General features: G+C 36.9%; 1 protein-coding gene across 3 annotated transcripts in view; it reads left to right on the top strand.

Moving 5' to 3' along the window:
* Window positions 1–3,108: 3,108 nt before the first annotated feature.
* Window positions 3,109–23,537, top strand: part of HACE1 (HECT domain and ankyrin repeat containing E3 ubiquitin protein ligase 1) — a 52,125-nt gene continuing 31,696 nt past the window's right edge. The window contains exons 1-11 of one of the 3 annotated variants that reach the window (XM_005154657.3): window positions 3,109–3,269; window positions 7,352–7,406; window positions 8,597–8,686; window positions 10,466–10,570; window positions 11,869–11,944; window positions 12,223–12,354; window positions 13,534–13,616; window positions 14,905–15,001; window positions 16,465–16,566; window positions 19,005–19,111; window positions 23,096–23,246. In XM_005154657.3, the coding sequence (XP_005154714.1) occupies window positions 3,194–3,269; window positions 7,352–7,406; window positions 8,597–8,686; window positions 10,466–10,570; window positions 11,869–11,944; window positions 12,223–12,354; window positions 13,534–13,616; window positions 14,905–15,001; window positions 16,465–16,566; window positions 19,005–19,111; window positions 23,096–23,246 (1,074 nt within the window). In that variant the 5' untranslated portion in view covers window positions 3,109–3,193. Of the gene's footprint in view, window positions 3,270–7,351; window positions 7,407–8,596; window positions 8,755–10,465; window positions 10,571–11,868; window positions 11,945–12,222; window positions 12,355–13,533; window positions 13,617–14,904; window positions 15,002–16,464; window positions 16,567–19,004; window positions 19,112–23,095; window positions 23,343–23,537 lie in introns of those variants that run through there. The other 2 variants (XM_005154656.2, XM_031053998.1) reach the window with 2 other exon arrangements.

Here is a 23,537-nt window from a genome sequence, read left to right as displayed (position 1 = left end):
AGAGTTGCAGCTGCACAGAATAAAGTTGCAAACACAACTACCCAGAGAAAGGGAGCAGAGAAAAGATGACAGCCAGCAAGAACATTACAAGAATAGCATCACCAAAGCTAGGCAGACAAGGACAGAATAATTATTAAGTCCTTACTGCCCAAGCAGATATTTAAATAGGTGGCTTTTCACTGATTCCACCACTGATTCCAACGCCAAGTGGAGCATAATGATTAGCAGAACAAAGGCTCATGTCTGTCTATGTCTCATTCATCTTCCGGTATTTTTTTCTCAAAAATGTTTTGTGCAGAATATGGGTTTTACTAAAAGAAGACTGATGCTGTTTTTTAAATACAAGACATAGATGTAAGCTTTTCAAGCTCCAGTAAAGATGTTGCAAAGTTAAGGGTTATGACATCATGAAAATAGTTCAAAGTATCTTCACTCTAATCCTTGAGCACTGTGGATTTGTTTTAAGGCATTTCTTTTAGAGAAATTAATACAGCAGAAATGTAGCAGAAATAGAGCAGAAATATAACAGAACTGAGTTGCTTCAGACAAGGGCCATATTAGACAAATGAGTTAAAAATACATCTTCAAGCGTGAATGCTTTATTATTGAGAAATTTTAGCAACTCAGCTTCAAGGAAATGCAGGTGGGTGTCAAGTACCACAAAGAATAGAAATGGATACTGCACATAAAAACAGACAATAACATTTTTAACCTTATGTTAGGTTCTAAGTAGAATTAAAACAAATTAAAACCTCTTTTGCAGGATTGTTATAAGTCTCAGAAAGAGAAATCAGCATTTATTATAGTTCATATAGCAAAGCAGGAAAGAAATGGAAGAATTCAATAGTTGAACAATGCAGATAAAATAAACCCAGCAAAATTAATGGGGAGTTTCTCTGATGTCCTGACCCATGACTACTTACCTGTCAGTTGTCAGAATCAAACCAACTGCACTTTGTCCACAGAATATTCAGTTTCAGAGCATTCTCTGACTGAATTTCCCCCCTTGAGGAAATCTCTTATTAGAAAAATTAAAAGAAACCCTGTCAAAGTATACACAATTTTTACTTTTCTAGAACATGGTTTTCAGTATTACCTAGGGAACTAAGTTTGTCCATTAAAAGAAGATATTAAATGGTTTTAAGAAATCCCATTAAGTGATTATAAAAACAGCATCTTTTTACATAGGAGAATATTCCTCAAAAATTAGAGAAGACATAGAAATAACAGAATTTATTTTGTGCGAATAATAACAAGAATTATTATTATTACAGCATCTTTTAGTATAACTTTGCAACTATAGCACAAATAATGACGATCAGAACTCAGATCTGAACACAGCCAATTTCACATTTCATTTGGCAGTAGAAATAAATGGGGACATAATCCTTATTATGCACTATTAAATGCCGGAAAACAGTGAGGTTGCACTGATTGTTTTTAACATGTATATGCAAAAGAAACAATTTAAACAATCTCTGGTTTGGGTAACAGCTAACAATGAAACAGCTTAATGCTACATTTTCTTGCCCTCAATACTATTGATACCAATGGTAAAGATAATTTTTGGAATCTGAAAAGCATCTGGAATAACAAGGATTCATGTATATACGTATAAAGCCTATCTATCTAATGGTACACACCTAACACACCTTGGAAAGGTTACTGTAAATCTCAGCGCAATAGCATTTTACATAGTTAGATGTGCTAAAATACAGCTGTATGAAATAATCTATAGGACAGACATGCAGCTACATTAGGATTGGGAATCACAGAGACATGTATAGATCCTTCAGCATTGTTTTCACTGGGATTATGTATGGTTCTCTATCTGAATTCCCTCAGTCCCTAAGAGGATATATTCAGCAGTGAGAGCAGTTCTCTCAAGAGCAGAGGGAATGTAGCATGGACTTCTTTTCTGTGAATGTCTTATGTTCTTTGATGGCAACACAGGAAAGAGGAAGGTAGCTGAGTAGTTCTCTGTGAATTAAGTCAATCTCTACTATAATTCTGCAAGCTCCTCTGTTACATAGCCTCGCTTTCAGCACAGACAATTTCCTGCACCAAAGATGCAGGTAGTTTCCAACCCCAGTCTACTGGTGTGTCCAGAAGCCGGCTCAGCCCACAGGGAGCACATGGCTGTTGGGAAAAATGGCTCCAAGCCACAGTCTGAAGACGTGTTGGCTCCTGACACTGCAATGCAGTGAAGAAAATCTGTGCTGGCAGAGCAGCTCCCAGGAACTCAAATTGCAGTTGGGAGTTCACTGCTAGGGAGGGGAATCAAGGCAAATGGAAACATGTCAGATTCCCGTCTATCTGCAGTACCCCCCCAAAATATCATACGCTCAGATTTTTAGTTAATTCCTTGGTGAAACATGAACTACCATGCTATCTTGTCTTGTAGCAGAAATAATGTGGCCAGCAGGACTAGAAGAATAAGAAAACAATGCTTTGGACCAGTGGTCTGTGACACAGGAGGGATTTCAAATTCACGAACATGGTGATGCCTCATTTATATACCATTGCTTTTTCCATTATCTGCTAGAAGAAACGCGATAAACTCAACCTGGTTTAACTTTCTGATTGAAAAAAAAGTCTTCTATTCCATTGAGTATTTGCAGCTGATTTGAGAGCACCTTAGTCTATTCTCAGAGTGTAGCAATTTATCCTTATATTCAAGTACTTTATGTGCCTTGTTACAGTTTGGAGTGCCGACTGAAACAAAAAGACTTGACAATTTATGAAGATTCGTTTTTTGTTTCTTATGTCTGGTTCTATTTATGATTGCTATTATTAAGCGCTGCTTACCTTTCTATGTTTTTGGTTACAATTCCTATACCTTCCTTTTTCACTGCTTACTTTGAAAGGCCATTCACATTTTTCGTCCTCGCTGCGCGCCTCCTCTTTTCACTTTCAGCAACCCCTCAGGTTTAAAGCTCCCCGTTTAACCCATGAAAAGCCTTTTCCTCCTGTAACAAGCAAACGCTTAACTACCCATATTCCACAAGTTTCGGGGCTTCTTGTCCCGTAGCAAGTATACACTTTTAAGCCCCCGCAAACGCGCATGCGCGCAGCAGCTGAGCATGCGCAGACGATCGGGGCTGGCGGTGGCTTGAGCGGCCTCCGCGCCGCCACTGCCACCACTGCGATGGGCTGAGGGAGAGGTGGATGATTCGGGCTGGGTGCTCTGAGGATGGAGAGAGCCATGGAGCAGCTAAACCGGCTGACGAGGTCCTTGCGCCGCGCCCGCACCGTGGAGCTGCCGGACGGTAGGAGAGGGGCAGTGGGCGGTCTGTTCTCGCGGTCTGTCCCGGCACCGTTGCGGCCTCTCCGTCCCGGTCTGCCCCGGCACGGTGTGGTGTGGCAGGGGTGAGCTGAGTCGGGGACCGTTGCGTGTTCTCGGCCGGCGAGGCGGCCTGGGAGGATGTGAACTGGCTCCCTCCTTCACTCCCTCTGCCTCCGAGGGGCTTACTTTAGTTTATAACGGTGATAACAACAACAGTAGCGATTTCCGCATCTTTTTTTCCGCCGGTGTCTCGCCGCCGAAGGACGGAGGTCCCCGGCACACAGGGCGCGGCGTGCCCCTGCCCGCAGCTGCTGCCTCTGGGCCCGTGTGAGAGTGTGGTCCGGGGTGCTGTGCCGTCTTTTTGTTCGGCTTTGAATTCTTCCTTAGGTGTTTCGTCTGTATCATCGCTAGTGATGACAAATCCTTGGTGGTTTGTTTTTGTTAATAGCACTGAATTTTGTATTAAATAGTTTTGTAAGTCACTGGTGAAACGTTAATTTTTCTGCCTCTAAACTACTTCACATAGGTGCTAGCCATCCCATATCGGGATAGATGTGAAAATATAGCTTCAGACTCTTATAGCAAGTAGTTTAGTGTTTCAGCCAGATCCAGTTTTCTGGGAGGACTACCTCTAAAAGCTTTTGGATACACGAAAGTTTCTGTTCCTGAGCCATGTGCTGTCATTATACTTTCTTCAAGGTTTATTTTTACAGACTAGTCTTTGGCTGTCTGTCTGCCACCTTTCATCTCCGGAGGTGGAAGAAAGCAAGTAACATTCTGTTTTCTCTGTGTCTTCCCTGTTTGGACTTCCTGGCTGCTGCATATATTCTTCCCCCTGCGGTGAGCTGCTACACCCTTTCTTCATTGTCACCCACCAGCAGTTCCGGTATCTGCCAGTGCAGTTGCTCATAAATTTCACAAAACTGACAGACAAGTTTCAGATGGATTTTGCTGCTGCTTGCAAGCAAGCCATGGAATGACAGCAGTGAAAACTGATGTAATACTGTTAATGTGATCTCAGGCTTGGAGAAATAATGTAGTAGTACCAGTTTAACTAAGTGATGATGGTGGTATGAATAATGAGTAGCACAACTTATGCCAGTTGGAGCTGCTTTAAATTTATGTCAGTACTAGAATGGGCAAATTCATTCTGAATTTGAGTTCAGCTATTTTCGTCTTACCTCGGGCATCTTACATTTCAGAGGTAATCATGTCAATGCTAGTGCAAGCCCTGTGACTTCCAAACAAGTACCTCTCTGGCCCTGTGGCGCAGAAGGAATGTCAGTCCTATGTATTCCATAAGAATTACATGAAACAAGTCACAGCTGAACTAAAATAAGGAGATAAATGGGCTTTCAGGCATGAAGTCTCAAACTACATTCCAAGAAAACCCATTCAATGGCTATCTAACTTTGGTAAGATGTATAATGCTCCATCATAGCTCATACATGTCTTCTTTCTTGACCTTTGTGTTCCCTAGGTTTATTCAGGCCTGCCCAGAGTCTACTTGAGAAGCAGGTTTGGGTTGTAGTGTTTTGCTCCAAATATGTACTGACAGGATCAGCTTAGAAAATACCACCACCAGTCTAGTATGGCCAGTTTGATGGCTTCTTGTGTGCTGTGTCCGGCCTCTTGAATTACGATTTCTTCCACCTCTCCTCTGGTATATAAATAGCTTTAATTTGAAAGATACATAGTTTACCTCTCCATCCCTAAACTGAGAGTCATAGTACTCTCTTAAGAAATAGAGATGTATGTTTGAACTTCTTATGCTGAAGAAGGCACTAAATCCAGGTGTTTAATTTCCTATGCATGCGCTGTGGCCATTAAGATGCTATATGGATGGTGCTGACACTTCTCTAAGCTTGTGATCTCTGCCAAATTCAAACCAAAATCTCTTAGGAAATAAAGTAAGTGTTTCTGGATTCTGCTGTTAAGTGCTTGAAAAGCTAGGTCTTGTAGCCCAAAGCTTTTTTTTTTTTTTTTGTTGCCTGCCTCTTTAATAGGGCATGATTATGGAAATTCAAAGGATGTCTAAGATTTAGTTAGCCTTCTCAAATTCTGGTTTTTGTTTCAGTTGAGAGCTTTATCTTCCTGTCAAGAGATCTGTGGAACAGAGCCCAAACAAGGGTTTGTTGTTTTTTTTTTTTTTTTTTTTTTGTTTAGATACACTTGGAGCTAATCATGAATATGTTTTTAAAAGTGATCCAGTCATTTTCACAGTAGATATTTTATTTCCAGGACTCTCCCTCTTTGTGTGTGTATCCTCTGCCACTCAGCCTCCCCCCCCTTCTCAGACCACAGCAAAAATTCTAATGGTACATGCTAGGGCTGGATTTATCTAATGCTTACAGATCTCTGTCATAAGGAACAATCTACAGACAGTTCAAACTCTTGAACTTGGGGATGGTTAGAATGACTTTCTGCAACTTGGAAATGTGATTTGGTGTTTTGAGAGATTTGTATCTCTTCCATAATGTGTTTACTGTAAGCAATATTAAAACTATTACTTTTTTAATAAATAACATAATTATTATGTGATTTTGAGTATGACATCTCTTTTCAGTGTTCAAAGGTAATAATAGATTAAAATTGCTTCTTTCTTTTGTAAGATACGTATAGACTGCTTCACATAGTGGGTAGCAGCACTAATTTTGGATTACTGTTGAAGAGTAATAACAAATAGCGTAACTGCAGCACGAGAAGCTTTTCTCTGACTCCAGTTGATAAGGCTGAAGAATTAATTTGGTAAATGTCAGTTTGCCTATCTAGTGGAAGTACTGAATGTGTTAGAAGCATGTACATAAAAGATATGAGAAATTATACTTGTTTGGATCTGGTTTAATTCTTCCTGTTCTGATGGCTTTGTAACTTTTTGGATAATTTGGAACTTTTGATCAATTAAGATAATGAAGAAGAAGTTCAAAGTAAAAGTTTTACAAGAACAGTCCTATATTTCCATATACTTTCTGAGAACCCAGTTATATAGCTCCAGGATAGTCCCTCCTGTCGTAAACTGGCATCTACATGAAAGTCTGTGGAGATTGTGTTGCCAACAATGGGTAGTTTGCTTCAAGCTGGAAATCATAATAATCATACATTAATAATAATTAATGTACCTCAGTATTATTAATGATTATTCTAAATTAAAAGCTTCAAAGTTTTGTCAAATTCATAGAATCCTAGAATGGTTTGGGTTGGAAAGGACCTTAAAGATACAGTTCCAGCACCCTGCCACAGGCATGGACACCTTTCCACTAGACCAGGTTGCTTAAAGTCCTGTCCAGCCTGGCCTTGAACACTGCCGGGAATGGGGCAGCCACAGCTTCTCTGGGCAACCTGTGCCAGTGCCTCATCACTCTGGCAGGGAAGAATTTTTTCCTAATATATAATCTAAATCTGCTCTAAATTTGTCCTTTAAAAATAATGTTTTACTCCAGAAAGACAGTGTGCTGGTATGTGCAGCAGAAGTCCTGGCAGGGACTGTATAGCTGAATGTCTTTCTGTTCCCACTATTGACTTGCATCTTTGTGTTCTGGCCTTTTTTATATTGCTTTCAAATATGGAATATGAAACTGAGCAGAAATTAAATTGAAATTTATTGCATTCAGGTATTCATGTTTAGAGACAAAACCAAATGGTTATGGAACAACTTAGTTGAAAGAAATCATTTTTGCAAACTTGTCTGCATCCAGGACTATAGAAGACACCTTGGAAATTTCCTTCTTAAAATAAGCTACTTACTTTTTTTTGTTAATGCACATTTCATAAATATGTTAACAGAATTGTCAATTTAGAAAAATTGATGCTCTGTTGAAAATTCTGTAATTATTACTTTGTAAAAAAGAAAACCCCACCACATTGAAACTTCATGTATTAGTCCTGTTAATTATGTCTTCTAAGTATGGCGGCTTTTTCTCTATAATGAAACTTCAGTTAAGTATAACCTGTGCAAAAATAATAATCTGTTGAACAATGGAAACGTTAAAAGGTAACTAAGTGCTGCTAGATTATTTCACAGAAAAGATTTATTTGTTATAATTGAATAATTTAATTTCTTCACAGACAATGAAACTGCTGTCTATACACTAATGCCTATGGTTATGGCTGACCAGCACAGGTGAGAGCTTCCTTGCATTTCTTTTTCTTTTTCCCTTTTATTGTTTTGTTTGGGTTTTTTTTTTATTCCTTTTTAAAGTCTGAAAAACCAGCGTGTCTGCAAGAGTTGTCGCTGCTGGAGTGGTCTCAGGAGTTCTGCTGCTGAGATTTTTTGTAGCTGAAGTTAGACATTCCAGCATATTCTTACCTGAGAAAACTGTTTAGTTTTATGTCATAGGTTTGTTCTGTTGATGCACATAGAGTAATTTGTCCTAGGATAAGAACAAATACTTTTTTTTTTTTTTTGTGGAACGGGGGTGTAGCTCTGAGTGTGCATTTACAGATGACTTAGAAACTTCTAATCTCATTAGGCATCTTAGAAAGACATGGAATAAGAGTTGTGCAGTGAGATTGGTTCTTCTGAAATTCCTCAGATGACCAGCTGTTTTCCTGTACTCAGTGATCCTTAGAATAATTGGGAACTGGGGGTTGTATAATGCCAGCTGAGGGGTGCTACCTTCTGGTGAGTTTTGTAGGCAGGCAGGTCTTACTGAAACTGTAAAGTGTTTATCTGATCAGGATAAACATTTGTTCTGCTAAATAATATTTTGTTGCGATTCTGTGCAAGGGTTTTAAGATATGTGATCAGCTTGTTACTAGAGGTTTAAATCACCAGGTCACTTGCAGTTTTGCTTGTTTTGAAGTATTTTATCTAATATTTTATCTTTATTAATTACTTAAGGCTTGAAGGGTCCTATTTAAATTTATTACCCTGTTGGCATATCATGCGTCTTTCTACTTCATTATGATGATTTCATGTACCAGTCTTCCCTCTGAACTCTGCCTATGTTTGGGAAAGCTGCTGGGTATCTGGTTAGGGTAGAGATTAAGGAGGAAAATGGGAATTTATACTTTTTTCAAACCAAAGCTATTAATATGCTTGTTTTCCATGCTTGTAATGAAGTGATTTGGCCATCTGGTCTAATTCTTACTAGTTTACATTTAAAACAGTTGCCCAGTGTTACAGTTCATGTTTTATGTACAAGTAAGAAGTGAAAAAGTACTGTTAATATGTAAACACTTGCAAGCTGTTGGATGTTGTTAGTTGGAGGGAAAAGAAATAGTGATCAAGAAAGAGTGTACTTGTGTACAGTATATACTTTGCTTGGATAATGTGAGATACTTTATTTAAAATTATATTTTTGTTTAAAGGTCTGTCTCAGAGCTGCTGTCAAATTCAAAATTTGATGTGAATTATGCATTTGGACGTGTGAAGAGAAGTTTGCTTCATATTGCAGCAAAGTAAGACTTACTTGAGTCCAGTCCAGAAGTTAACAATGAAAGTAATACCACAAATCTAAGGCACCAATGTAAGCTGGGAAACTCTGTAGTATCAGTTAACAATTTGTTTTTACACTTCTTTTTGTATTTTGTTTTTTCTTTTAGCAATGTGCCTGCCTCATTGAGGGGATAGTTTTTACACATAATATCAAACAGCTTTCTAAATTCTAGTGAAAGAAGTCTGATGGATACATTTTTCCTTTCTGTGAAATCTCAGTTTGTGAAGAAATGTAGCCATTATGTCTATCCTGTATAGCTGGATTACTCTTGATTTTGTAGATTTAGAGAAATCTTGTCTGCAGCTGATGCTTGTTTTTGAAGTATTCAAAACAACTGAGAAGTACTTAGATGTTTGCTGAGAAGCAGCTGTTAGTGTACTTCATATGACATACATGAAGGGAGTATAACTCCTTTCTAACAAATTTTTATATCCTGTGTGAAAGGCTTAAGTGCAGATTTCAACTCCATGGCCTAGATTATTTATTATTTATGTATCTGTTCAGTGAGGATAAACCTTTATTGCCAAGAAACAGCCAGATTAACATTACCTTAATAGAAATGAACCATATAGTTTTTGAAATGGCCCTTCAGGAAACTAAACTTTAAACTAATGAGTGAATGTTCTATATATGTGTCCCATTTTGAATATCTTGAAAGCTCTTAAATTTAAACTGTGAAAAAATAGTAAAAGTAAAAGAAATAGTAGTAGCATTGCATGTAAATAGCAGGTACTTGGGCATAATGCAGGTAGGACTTCCAGCTTTCTAAGCCGACTGTTCTAGAAATATGTTTCCCATCTCAGAATTGTATGCTGCTTATGTAAAATTTACTTGAGAAAGTACTCAAAGAAAAAAAAAAGCAAACAAATTTTTAGCATACATCTTAGAATTGTCTTTGGAAGGCTGTTTTCATTGATCATAAACCCCAAGAAGTTGTGTTACACCTAATTTCTGGATTCTTTTTTACCTTGGCTAGTTGTTGGGTCACTAAGAGGTCACAGAAATGCTGTTTTTGCAACTTACTGTACAGTCAGTCTTTGATTTCTTTGGATTGTTGTGTAGCAGTTTCGTCATTGGGGAGTTTAGTAACAATGGATAAGATTGTCATGATAGATGCGAAAATACTGTATATTTATCCTCCAATTCAGCTCTTCCTCTTGAAGCATTCAGGAGCAAGATAAACATACAATGCAAAGTTTCTATGTTCTTGGTGATATTGATTATCCTATATTAAGAAAAGAAAGATGGAGTTACAGGTTCAAAACAAATAGCAAAGATGTTTGTATGAGTTTGAGGTTTTCCGATTCTTAAGGTTTAAATATAACTTCTGGACAGTGAAGTGTAACAAAAGGAATTATATTGGAATTGTTATTAAATGGAAAAGTCAGTCCTGTGAATAGATTAAAATCAGGGAAGTGAGAGGAACTGTAACCAAAACATTTTAAACAGCTTATATTTTAAACAACTGGCAGTTTTAAAGATTTGCTGTTGAATTTTAAAGTCAGTAAAATCACATAAAAGGCTAGCATCTGTTCAGTAGTGCACGTTATGATCACTCAGTTCTCACTGCATTTAAGTGTCTAGCTTCGTGTAGCTTGAATGATGAGGGTGTAAAACAGTTTTGTGTAAAAATTTTTCTGTTGAATGTAATCTGTGCGTAGTATTGCTGTTGTCTTCAATATAGATTTGGTTTGTAAATGTCCTTGTTACAGTTTTTTTCCCTTCCTTATTTTGTTATTAGCTGTGGATCAGTCGAATGCCTTGTTCTGTTATTGAAAAAAGGAGCAAATCCAAACTATCAGGACATTTCAGGATGCACACCTCTCCATTTAGCAGCAAGGAATGGGTAAGAAAGTTTTTAAAACTCTTGAAGGTTTTGTGTGTAGTGCACTTGAGCTGACATGTTCTGTAATATTTTTGCATAGTTGAAACAAAATACTTGGGTTTTCACCTCTGAAAATAGGATGGCGCACTTACAGGGAGCATGGATGTTACCTTGAATATTCAGAAAATATTTTTATTATGAATAGGAAGTTATGTCTGAGATGCCCATTTTAGTGCCAGTCATTTTAGTGTTTTCTGTTAAGTAGGAGCTTAATGTTTATTACAACAGTGATTGAACAAAGGATATATTCACCTTCCAGTTATCTAAGTAAGAAAAGATTTCAAAGGGGACTCTGGAGGATTTGGAAGATTCAGGGATTTCAGAGTTTTCTCAGGTAGTGTCTTCAAGCAAATTTTTACTACAAGCAAAGGAATACTAAGCTTGCATGCACAATATTAGAAGAGAGGGGGAAAAGAAACTCACCTAAAAATGGTGAGCAAGCACCTTTTTGAGATCTCTTAAGGTCTTACTTCTTGAATTGCAATATGTGGAAACACACACCTGATAATAGTAATTTTGTCTTTTTGTTTTTAGAGCAGGTACATGTTAACAGTAACTGAATTGTATCATGACTGGTACTTCAAATGAAGAGGTAGTGTTTAGTGACTTTTAGGCATGTGGGAGAAGGGAGACAAGCAGCCAAGTGGTACATGGTGAAATGTAGAAATACACACAGGAGACAGGTGGAAAGGAGGCATGAGAAAGTGTGAGAGGTAGCAAATAAAAAGGAAAAGTAAGAATAAACTCCTAAGGGTAAAGGACTTGGAGCATTGGAGAGCACTAAAAGACCAAATTAAGCATGGAGTAGGAAAGTACTCCTACTTTCACTAAGGCAGCTATTGTTCTTGCCAAAGATTTATATTGGTTACAGTGAGCATCTCATTATTTAATGATTTAGTGGTGTTCTGTAAATGTGTTCCCTAAAGTGTACAGATGATGATGAACTTCATGTATTTCTATTGGCTGAGCTCTAGCTTCTTAGTAGTTCATGCTGAGCTGAAGCTGTTAGAGTGGTGGTTAAGTATTTCTATGCTTTCCCCGAAAACATTTGGCTATGTTTTTAACCTTTTGCTGTCATATACTACACTTGTACTGCATGGGTGGTGCTACTCATTATCACTTTTTCACATGCTCAGCACCATACTTCTTATAAAGTAGAACTACCTGCTATAGTTTGTACAGTGATGGAGCTCTTAAGATACTTGGTCTTTGTAAATGATTTTTCCTGCATGTGTTTTAATGTATTCTTTTGTTTATAGCCAGAAGAAATGTATGAGCAAGCTGCTGGAATACAGCGCAGATGTCAACATTTGTAATAATGAAGGCTTGACTGCAGTAAGTGCTGCTCATTTTAATGGTGCTTTTAAAATGAATGAAGAATTTGAGGATTCTCATTTCTTAAGCTTCTGCCACTTTACATCTAAATATACAAAACTGCTGTATGGCTAGTGCCCTTAAGAATCAAAAGCTGTGATCAAAGTACCTCAGCATATGATAGTATTGTTCAAAGCTTCTCCTTTAAAACATCAACAGTAACACAGTGAGGTGTAAAATAATATTTATGAAATATTTCACTGCTAAAGAAAACATATGTGTAATCATTTTGTACTTAGATTCATTGGTTAGCTGTCAATGGACGAACAGAATTGCTTCATGATCTTGTTCAGCATGTCAGTAATGTAGATGTTGAAGATGCAATGGGACAGACAGCCCTTCATGTAGCTTGTCAAAATGGACACAAGACAGTAAGTTTTTTAATTTTATTAACACAATGGCTTTGTGAAGAATTGGTTAATGCTTCGATGTTGCTGTGTGCATTTTGTTTATAAACTTCAGGCTAGTCATGCACATTATAATGGTTGGAAGTGTGAACAACTGTATTGTCTGTCTTAGTATTGACTGCATACACTTGAATGGGAACAACTAATTTATTCTTGTGGAGATGATTGATCTCAGTGTTCATGGGAGCTTAAGTGACTTTGTATCATTCAACCATTCTGTAGTACTGTTATTGCTTTGTTGACAGCAAGTTTTGATGTAGTGCTGAACATTTAAAAATGTTCTTCCTTTTTAGAATGTATTTGATTTATAATTATACAAGCAATCATGTGCTTTTGAAATCTGAAATGATCCTAATTTATTGGGAATAAAAATGACTGCAGAGTTGGGTCATTTAAATATCTAATATTTGAAGTAAACAGGTTCACACGGACTCATCTTTTATTGATCTGTATTAATAATTTTTAGGCCTGGTCTTGCATTACTGCTGACTACTCTCACAGTGCAAGTTTGGATGCTTTACTTGAACTGCATTACAGCATGTAGAGTTACACAGATTGTCTCCAGGAGTATTTACAGTTCAAATAATAATAACAAAAATAAAGTAAATATTTCTGCTCAGATCCTTTCTGTTGTCATTGTCAAACCTCAACTTTGGAACACCAAATTCTGAGAAACTGTTAACTACAGACTTTCCTACTTTGTCTGACTAGAGTATAGCAAAATTTGTTTGAGAGTCTGCTCAATATTTTGGAATTTGCTTACTTATTTCATCTATTCTAGTGTGTGTTTAAATCTTCATCTTGTGATAAGGCTGTTTATAGTTGTCACTAATGTGAGCTTCACTTCTCTAAAAAATGTCAGGTTTTTTTTTTTATATATAAATAACTTGTAGTTCCAGGGGTCTTTAGGATTAGTGAATGATCAGTGAAAAGCATAGCTATAAAAAATGGGAAGTTCAAAAAAAGCTTCATGAGCTCTGACAGCCATGATTTTTCATATAGTATTTAGGAATTTTGGTTTTGAGATTCATTATGGAAAATTAAATCCTTCAGTGTAATTAGACATGCATGACAATAAATAGCTGCAAATCGATAGACTTTTCTGTTGCTTTTTTCTAATACTGGTATTTTTTTCTGTTCTAGACGGTGCAATGTTTGCTAGACAGCGGTGCAGATATAAACAGGCCGAATGTGTCGGGGGCAACTCCACTGTATTTTGCTTGCAGGTTATATATTCTTTACTTTTGAATATTGTGCTAAAAGTGAAATGGATCGCCTTTCCCCCCCTTCCTTTCTGTGATAAGAATGATTAGAAAGCGTAACGTTTAGGAGACATAAAAGCTGACTGGTACTTAATGTTGCCTCATGTTTGAATGTAGTTTGGTGTCTCATCTGAATACTTAATACTGCAGGCTTATATACCTGTTTCTAACAGACACGTTAAACACAGCTTTGTATCTTCTAGCACAAATCATAAATTAACTGCTAAACTTATTTTGGGAAAAAGAAGAGATATACCAACTTAGATTATACTGAGTACACTGATATACAACCTTTTGTGAAGCAAGTTTCACTCTTCTTTAATGTAGAGTATGGTATTACAGTGCACATGAAATGTGCATATATGATTTAAAGTTACAATACTGAATTCAAATAATATTGTGTTTATCAGTTCTGTGTTCTTCACAGTTTAGTTTTATGTCAAAACTAATAACATGATAAATTACCTTTTTTTTTTAATTGGAGCATTTTTGCTATTTGGTAGAACATCTACAGTTTTTTAACTCCTGTGCTTTGGTTACAGTTTAAATAGTTCACCTATGATTAAATGTTACCATAAAGAAAAGGAAAAATGGATTGACCTGGTGGCCCGCCAAGAGTTATGTTGTGGGAGCCTTGGTATCTGGAGCTAGTATATGCTGACTCTTGGCAGTTGAGAAGAAGGGACTTGGCAAATAAATAGCTGTTAGCTAATTAAATGCCTGGATATTTGATTTAGGGACTGGCACTGGAATCTGTTTTAAAAGAATTAAGCAACTTGCCTTGGTTTAAAGGCTTTTCATGAGAAGAGAATGTGTTGCAAGTACAGCAGTGATCTTTTACAAATCAGCAGTTGGAGCACTCTGCAGTGTGGAATGAACAAGATGCATAGCAGAGCTCAACATCTTGTCAGAAGTGCCAGCTGGTGGTGCTGCCACCTTGGAAGAAAAGTTGTAGGTCCCTCATGACAGGGAGAGCAGGAAGTGTTAGCAGTGGCTGGTGATGGCTGGAGAAAGGGTATTGATGCTCAAAGTCTGACTTTAAAGCCCCTAATATTGCACTGTGCTTCTCTAGTGGCCTTGAAAGGTAGAAAAATGTAAGTGGCATTATCTTACATCCTATGTTTTTGTTTAGTTTCATACCATAAATATGTTCTTTTCTGGCTTATATGGGTTTTGGTTTAGGTGCAATACTTGGATTATCACTTATAGTAGAGCATAAGTACTGTGTTAACTCTTGTCTTCTTTTGAACAGCCATGGTCAGAGAGACACTGCACAAATTCTTTTGATGAGAGGAGCCAAATATTTACCAGACAAAAATGGTGTTACTCCACTGGATCTCTGTGTACAGGTATTGAGTTAGCAGCACTGTTTCTGTGAACTTTTGTCACTAGTGTCACTCAGTTACCTTTTTTAAGGCCTATGAAAGATGGTTCTCCATTGGTGAAAGAGAAATGCAAAAATAACTTTTTGCAATTAAAGGGATCTTACAGGCAGGTTCCCAATTTGCAGCCTTTGCAAAAGTTTTTAACATCTTTAAAGACTTTGCAAGATATTAGCTTATGAGAAGTGAAGAGTTTGCAGAACTCCAGTTGACTAGAAAGTTTGGGAGTTCTTGGTTTTTATGATTAATGCTTCGAATGTGTGCTTCAGTCTGTGGCTTTACAGTCCCTAGGGCATGGCTTTATGCATAAAAATTCTGTCAACATTTTTAGGTGTGAGTAGTGACCCCTGGTGTTAGCTGTTTTGTAAAGATGATCTTCCTGTGTGGGCAAGCAAAATATTTCCTTTTACCTCTTCATTTTTTTTTTTTCCTCTCCTTTGCTTACCAGTTTGCTTTTCAGTGTAGATACATCTTTCTAGATGAATGACTGAAATTCTTGCTAACTTTGGTAGTATTACTTTGATTTTGAAAAACTGACTTCCATCAGTTCTTGTGGATTCTGAGTGGTTTTAATTTTAATACCTAATTTCTTGGCACCAGGAACAATTTAATGAACCTATTTAATGAATCTGTTATCACTGTAGCTAGATATAACCTGTCATGCAAAAAGAAGGACCCTCTATTTGCAGCATTTAATCCATTACAAGGTTGTCTTTTCAGTGTAGAATTTGTTGTGTTTTCAGGTGGTAGGTGCCCACTTAAAAACGCAGCTGTGCTAAGTAAGAGTTGATACAAATAAAACACAAATTCAAGTCCTGTTATTTCTAAAAGATATTCTTCCCAAAAGCTGATGAAGTTAAGTCTGAGCTGTTGATCTGAGGTACAAGTGGAATCATACTTGTGTATTGATTTTAAAGTTAAATAATCCTTTAATGAGTTTATTCTATTTCTTCCTTTAGCAAGTCAGACTCGTGCCTTATGGACCTTTAGGAAAATATTTGTTTTGAAGGGTTAAATTCTGGGTGTAATTAGGTAGATGTGTGTCATCCATCAGCAGTGAGAAGAGAAGCTAAATGTTGCACTGTTTTTAAGCGCTGGTAAATTGTTAGGTGAAGTATCATTCAAGTGTAACTTTGGGTTTCTATGTGGGAAAGCATTTAGAAAAAAAAAATCCAAACCCCAAAACCACCAGAAGGGGAGCAGATACATACGACCTGATATACTGAAAGAATTTGATTCTGCCTTCTCTCAAAAGTTTTGTTATATCTAATTTTGATACATTATTGAATTTCAGTTTATTTATATTAGGATTGGATTACTCAATTCAGTATTAAAAAAAAGGTAATTCTTAGTAAGTGTTAATGCCTATAATAATATAAGCCCCAATTCTGATGTTTCTTTTAATTAAAATGTTTTTTGTTGCTTTTTAGGGTGGTTATGGAGAGACTTGTGAAGTCTTAATACAGTACCATCCTCGACTTTTCCAGACAATAATTCAAATGACGCAGAATGAAGATCTAAGGGAAAACATGGTAACACAAGATTATGTATATATAGTTTTATATATCTGTGTGGTGGAGTTTGATGGCTTAATATTAGTGTCCTGGTTAGAATACACTACCAGAAACTGACCAGTAAGTGCCATCATAATTGATCATAATGTGGTTTTCTTTTCTTCCATGGAAAATATACAGTCTTTATATAGTATTAAACACAAGAATTTGGGGTTAAATGTAGAATCTATTTTAACTTAGTGTTCTAACTTTGTATATATGGCAAAATGATCTAGATAGTGTAAGAAATGAAAAAGATTTGTTGCAAGTAGCCTGTACCTTGTTTGTACTAAGGTGGTGGTAGACCATTCTATATATACAATTACTTTATGTAATAGGTCTGTTTTCTTTCATTTAGTGTGTTTCTGCAGACATCCATTCTAGGATATGTCTCAAGGCTTGAATCGTTTAGAATGAACTGAAACATTTGGAGTATGAGCACTCATCTATATGAAGTTGCTTTGTGCAGTAACAGTGTGAAAGATTGCAGCCACAATTTCATTTGGTTATTATTGCTGTAGATTAAACTGTTCTGTTCCTTTTTCAGTGGTTCTAGACCTTGTTTCTTTTATTATTGTGGGGTAGTGCAATCTAAAGCAAAGGCAAAGCAAGGAAAATATTTTTTTTTTGTTTCTTGATTTGCACAGGGGGTAAGAAGCATGGGATGCTTTTTTTCCCCCTTCCAAATCTAGATAGCTGTGGGGTTTTAATATATTGTTTGCTTGAAAATAATTGCAAACAATTTTACAGACTGTAAACTGAAAAAGAAAGTATAAATCTAGTAAGGTATTGGCTGCCACTTCACTGAACTTGGTTTGCTAGATTTAAGTTTTTTTTTTTTTTTTTTTTTAATCCCATTACTTCCACTGCAAACCTGAGCATTTACAAGTCCATATAGAAGCAGTCTTGAAATTTCGGAGACAGATCTGAGTTTTATAAAGTAAAATCTCAGAAGTAAGAATTCTCAAAGTGTATGTTAGAAGCACGCGGAATAGTGTAGGTGATTTCAAGTAAAAGGAAGTTAAAGAACTAAAGCCATGGAACAAAAAAGACTTTCTACAGGAAGGGAAATGGCAAAGCATATTATCATGTAAGTGAAGACAGTACATAAGAAAAATGAATGTCTGAGTAATGGAGGAGGTGTGTGCAAAAATACCTGAATAAGAGGGTATGCGTGCTATATTAGATAATATGTGGCACTGTTATGCTTCATTGCCAAAATGGAAACATTTTAAGTGTGCTTTTCTATGGCTGAGTCTGAGCTGTTCTGCCCGAAGTCTTGGGTAATGACCAGTTTATATTCTCTGAAAGTGACATGAAGAGATTGGTTGCATGTTGGAAGTCAGGACTCACATGAGCTTAAATGTTCATGACAATCTGGAAAATTACTGACAGACTGCAGGGAGAAAGATACTGCCTCAGTCATTTGTAGCTAGAGGTTTACTTGAACCCTGGGGAAAACTTTCATGCAGTCAAGGAAGTGAAGTATTAGAATAAATCAGGTAGTGAAGCTGCAGAGATTCCAGAGTAGAAGACATCTGAAAACCAGACAGGCAGATTGGGCAGACCAGTTTGAAGATACAAGTGCTTATGCCTTGAGGCAGAGTGTTGGCAGAAATGACCTTTATGAGATGCCTTTTCATATCACCTTACTACAGGAGAAGTTGAGAAGGATTACTGAACTTTCTGAAAGTGAGCGAGAAGGAAGTATATGAGGATACAATAAGAATGCATAAAGAGTGGTGCTGCTGAAGGTTTGGTTTATCTGCAGAAAAAGTCTATGCTGAAGATAAGTGTAGAACAAAGGGGATTTGAAGACAGGATGGTGTCTAGGCGATTGCACCATTTAGCCTTTGTGAGCCAAGTGATGGTATTAGCAAGAAAAGGGACAAATTTGAGAAGAGAGTCATCATAACAGTTACTGATTATCGGGGTATGATTTCTTATCTAAGGAAGGACATTCAGTAACTTGAGCCATAACGGTAGTGAGAACAGACTCTAGGATCCAAGGTTCATTTACATTGTCATAAAGTAACCAAGGAGTCAACTGGGGAGACAAATAAATGATGAATTATAAACCTAAAGTATATGCTCTTGACTTTAAGAAGTTGAAAGTGTAGCCTACTAATTTTTTTCAGATGAAAATAAGTTGTTCTTATAATTTATTAATATGTGGCCAAGCGTTCTGTTATAGTATGGTATATCTTGTCATATCATACCTTCATACTAGAAGGTATACTTCTTCAGTAATCTGTGTGAATTATAATGAAATGCTAACTGAGGTTAGATTAGATGTTGGACAATATAGATGTACCATAATATTGCTAGCTCTTAATGCTTAGGTGTTAATGTTTTAAATTAAATGTTGATCTGACACTCCATGATAATATGCATTTTCTTTTGTTTTAATGTATCAGTTGCGGCAAGTTCTGGAACACTTGTCTCAGCAGAGTGAAAGCCAGTATCTTAAAATCCTAACAAGTCTTGCTGAAGTTGCTACGACAAATGGTCACAAATTGCTTAGGTAAGTGTGAGAGGATCATAAGTAAGGTGATAAGCTACTTGACAGTTAATGCCACTTAGTAGTTTTAATAATCTGAACTGTCTCATGCCTGGCACATGCTGGAGTAGATGGAACTCAAATCTGATTCTTCATGACAGTGCCTGTTCAGATCATTGTCTTGAGGAAAGGAGGTTGGTGTCCATGTATGGGTGCTGGCCAAGAAGCCTGAGTTGGAGAGAAGCGCTTTTTTTTATTTAGTTTGGCTATATCAGCTCTGTGAAGGGAAGCTTCATGGCTACTAATATATATGAGACAAAAATTTATGTGCCACTGTGCTGTCTCAGCAATGCAAGAAGCAGTTACCTGGGAAAACACATAAAACAAGCAAGCATATTTTCCTAATATGCTTTCCTAATTTTTATGGCATCTGTTTGACGGAGTTATGTAATCTGTTATCCTGGGTTCAGCAGTAGCAGTCATTTTTTTCTCCTTCTTAGTAGCTGTTGCAGTGCTGTGTTTTTGACTTTCAGCCTGGGAACAGCGTTGATAACACCAATGTTTTTAGTTGCTGCTAAGTAATGTTTAGTCTGACCAAGGACTTTCTGAGTCTCATGGTCTGCCAGGGAGGAAGGGAAATCGGCAGGAAGCAGAGGCAGGACACCTGACCCAAGCTAGCCAAAGAGGTATTCCATACCACAGCACGTCATGCCCAGGATGTAAAATTAGGGACAGTTACCCAGAAGGGCTAGTTCACTGCTTGGTCAGGCTGGGTATCAGTCACCAGGTGGTGAGTGGTTGTATTCTCTTCCCTTGTTATTTCCTTTATGATTATTATTATTGGTGGTAGCAGTAATGGTTAGTGTTTTACCTTAGTTACTGGACTGTTTTTATCTCAACCTGTGGGAGTTAAATTCTTTCAGTTCTCCTCCCCATCCCTCTGGGAGTGGGGGGGTGAGAGAGAGACTGTGTGGTTCTGATTTAATGGCTGGGCTTAAACCATGACATGTTGGAACGCCAGTATACATTTTACTGTTTTCAAAACCTAGCAGAATCTGCTCTAACCTTTACTCTTTACTAAAAGCCAAGAAAATCTGCTGAAAGAGGTAAAGAGCCTGAAAGCATGAGTGGAATTTCCTTACTAGCATGTTCTAGATGGTGTTTTGGAAAAGAGATTTAAGAGTGTTCTGTAACCAGTGGGGTCTGTCGGCATAGGTTGTAGAAGAATAAGACTTTGAATGCTTCTTTTCAGTTGGGGCTGAAGCCCATCAGATAGATGGAGACTAGGTAATATATTCTTAGTTCTAGGCGCCTTTTTTTTTTCTTTTACATCAGTCATGTTAAAATTAAAATTTAAATTTAAAATAAAATAAAATTAAATTAAATTAAAAAAGCTTTAGCTGTTGGTGGGCTTTAATGTGTAATCAGTTTAACTTGTAATGCATTGCTTCTTGTCTCCAGACTTCCTTAGAGCCCATAGATCTCTCACAAATAAACTGTGATAAAATGTAAAACCATTCTGCAGAAAAGGGTTTGAAACTTGCTTTGTATGATGACATTATCAGAAATCGTGTTAGCTGGATTAGATCATATGAGGCAGTATTAGTTTCTATTTCATTATCTTCAGAGATAAACTGACTATGTGTTTTAATTTGATTTATTACTGTTATTACTCTTCTGTACTGAGCAGTGCTCCCTCAGTATGGCTGTAGAAACAGTATCTATGTGCCTGTACTGTCTGAATTTGAGCCATTCTGTACTCCTGTACTGTGGCATATGGGTTGTATCAGAGGCTGAGGACAAATTGGAAGCTTTGCACTGTGCTGATGAGCAGGCATTTCCAGAGATGCCTGTACTTAGGATGTCCTCTGGATTCTTATTGGCCCATTTCTCTTGGGTACTTTGTAATATGTCACAAGGGAAATAGAATTATTCTCTTTTTCTATTACGAAACATAGTTTCACAAAAACTGTTCTCTCGAGTTCTCTTCCCTGTCAGAGGCTTCAGTTTCTACTTCAACTAAGCATTTCTCAGCTGCCTTGTTATTAACATAATGAAGATAATGGTAGTACTTGGTGAATGTAGAGCCTCTAAGCTTGTGCCTCTTTCCTCTCTCTCCTCCTTCCAACGGGTAGTACATAAAATGCACTTTGTACATGAAAACCTCCAATAATGATACTCTTGCATGGCTGAACTTAGTATCATCACTGTTATTTTCCTGGGTTTTACCTCACAGCCTATTGTTGTTGGGTTTGTTTGTTGTTTAGTTCAAAAGTGTCTGAAGTTGTTCTTTGTAATACCTCTATTATCAGGTAGCCAGGAGTGCCACTGAGCTTCTGCTTGAGGAATTCTGCTTTGAGTACCAGCAAGGAGCCTGTCCAGTTGGCATTAGCTCCATCACGTATTTCCTCTTTCCAAGGAATAATTATAATGTGACATGGTTTGGTCTTGCTGGTGCCAGTTGGGCCTAGCTGAATGTTTACAAACATTCAGTAAAAGCTTCAGTAAACTATTAAAAATGCTTTAAGGTATTCTTATATAGTTGGGTCCTCTTCCTCCAGATTTAAACCTGAAACTTCTCCAGGAAAACACTGCTGTTGAGTGTTTCAATCAATGTTTGTTGTTTTTTTGTGTGTGTGTGGTTTTTTTTGTGGGTTTCTTTTTTGTGTTTTGGTTGTTTTTTTTCTTTTTTTTTTCTTTGCCTTACAATCTTTGCTTATATACAAGTGCTAATTTGTGGCTGTGACTAGAACTTCTGGCAGTGTAATTACAGCCTGCTAGTCAGGGGTTTTTCTGTACTTGGTTAGAAACATAACAATGCATCTTTGTGTTTCTTTCTTATCTCTCTTTACTGAAAACTTACCTTGTTAAAGTCTAGATTGTGACAAGAAAATTGTATATCAGTTTGGTAAAATTCTTAGTATGTGGCCTTATGAAATTAATACCTCTCTGGCAGTCATTCAGATGTAGTGCTGAAAACGGATAGGTCTTTTGCTTTTACCAGTGCCATAGGGAGAGTGATGTCATACTGTTACAACTAGCTGTTTCAGATTTGTGAATAACATCTTTATTTGCATCAGAGGTTTACAGCATCTCTTAAGATGTCAGTTTTCTGGTCTGTACTGATCTTACAGTTAGAAAACATGCTTCTAAGTTGCAAGTAGTTTAATGATAGAATTGAATATGTACTCACATAAAATGTGTAAATTAGTAGAGTTCAGAGGAAAAAGTTTAAATTTCTTGCATTTTTTATGTGTTCAAGACAAAATAATTCTTACTACTTGGGGTTTAAGGAAAGAAGACAAAGTTGAATTTGGTGGAGAATGTTCTGTCTGTGCATGAAGTCATGAGTATCTTGTATTCTACACTGTATTGGTATGCAGTTCAGTGTTAGCCAGTTCAGTTCAGATGACATAAAACTTTTCCTGTATTTGATAAATAAATAGCTTAGTGGTGCCATTGTGTAGCGTGTTTTAGATGATGTTTCTCTAGGTAGAAATAGCGGAATCATTATCATCCTGATTCCTTGTCTGATTGAGGTCTTTAATGAGCATTTAGAAGAATGGTGAAGATGGTCTGTGGCAGCATACCCGATTAGTCAGTATGCTACTGCATGCTTTCTTTTCTGAACCGAGAAACATTTTCATCTGGATATCCCAATTTGTTTCGCATGTTGAAATCCTTACTGTACTAAGTTGAATTTCTTACCGACAGTTCATAAGAAGTGTATATGTACGTAAACCAAAATAAGTGTTTTGCAAGATCTGGAGTTTGCTGTTCTTATTTCACTTCTAATTGTAATTTTGAGTATATGTTAGTACAATTATAGTGCTTATATTTGACTTTTGGGGCTGGTGCAGGAAATGAAAATTAAAATTCATTAGGGTTTAAAGCTTAGGAGTTTTTTTCAGTGTATGTGTCAGACCCTATTATTAGATTACTTACTCCTTAACATACTAAATTGTTTCGTCAAGGAAAAAAACTTAAATATTCCATTTTTTCCCCCAGCTTGTCAAGTAATTATGAAGCTCAAATGAAGAGTCTCTTAAGGATCGTGAGGATATTTTGCCATGTCTTTCGCATTGGCCCATCCTCTCCCAGTAATGGAAATGACATGGGCTACAATGGAAATAAAACTCCAAGAAGTCAGGTGTTCAAGGTCAGAAAAGTATATGATGTTGTTAGGAAGATAGACGTTAAAGAGATGAATTTCACAAAGCATGCATTCATTAATCAGACATCTCATGAACAGGAAGTAAGTTTGGTTGATGTCCCTATCCCTTCTTAAGTTAAGCCTACCTCTTCTATTTTTTTTATCCTTTCTGGATTCTTTTAACCACTGATGCATATCTCATCTTATGAATTTTTATTTCTTATTTAATATATTGTTTAGTAGATGTTGAAGGCTTAGTTACTCAGCTGATTTTTGTAAACTTTGTTTTTATTTCCG

The sequence above is a fragment of the Melopsittacus undulatus genome, chromosome 3 (assembly GCF_012275295.1).
Source record: "Melopsittacus undulatus isolate bMelUnd1 chromosome 3, bMelUnd1.mat.Z, whole genome shotgun sequence".
Lineage (NCBI taxonomy): Eukaryota > Metazoa > Chordata > Aves > Psittaciformes > Psittaculidae > Melopsittacus > Melopsittacus undulatus.
Note: the sequence above shows the minus strand (reverse complement) of the source record. Positions and strands in the feature narration are given on the sequence as shown.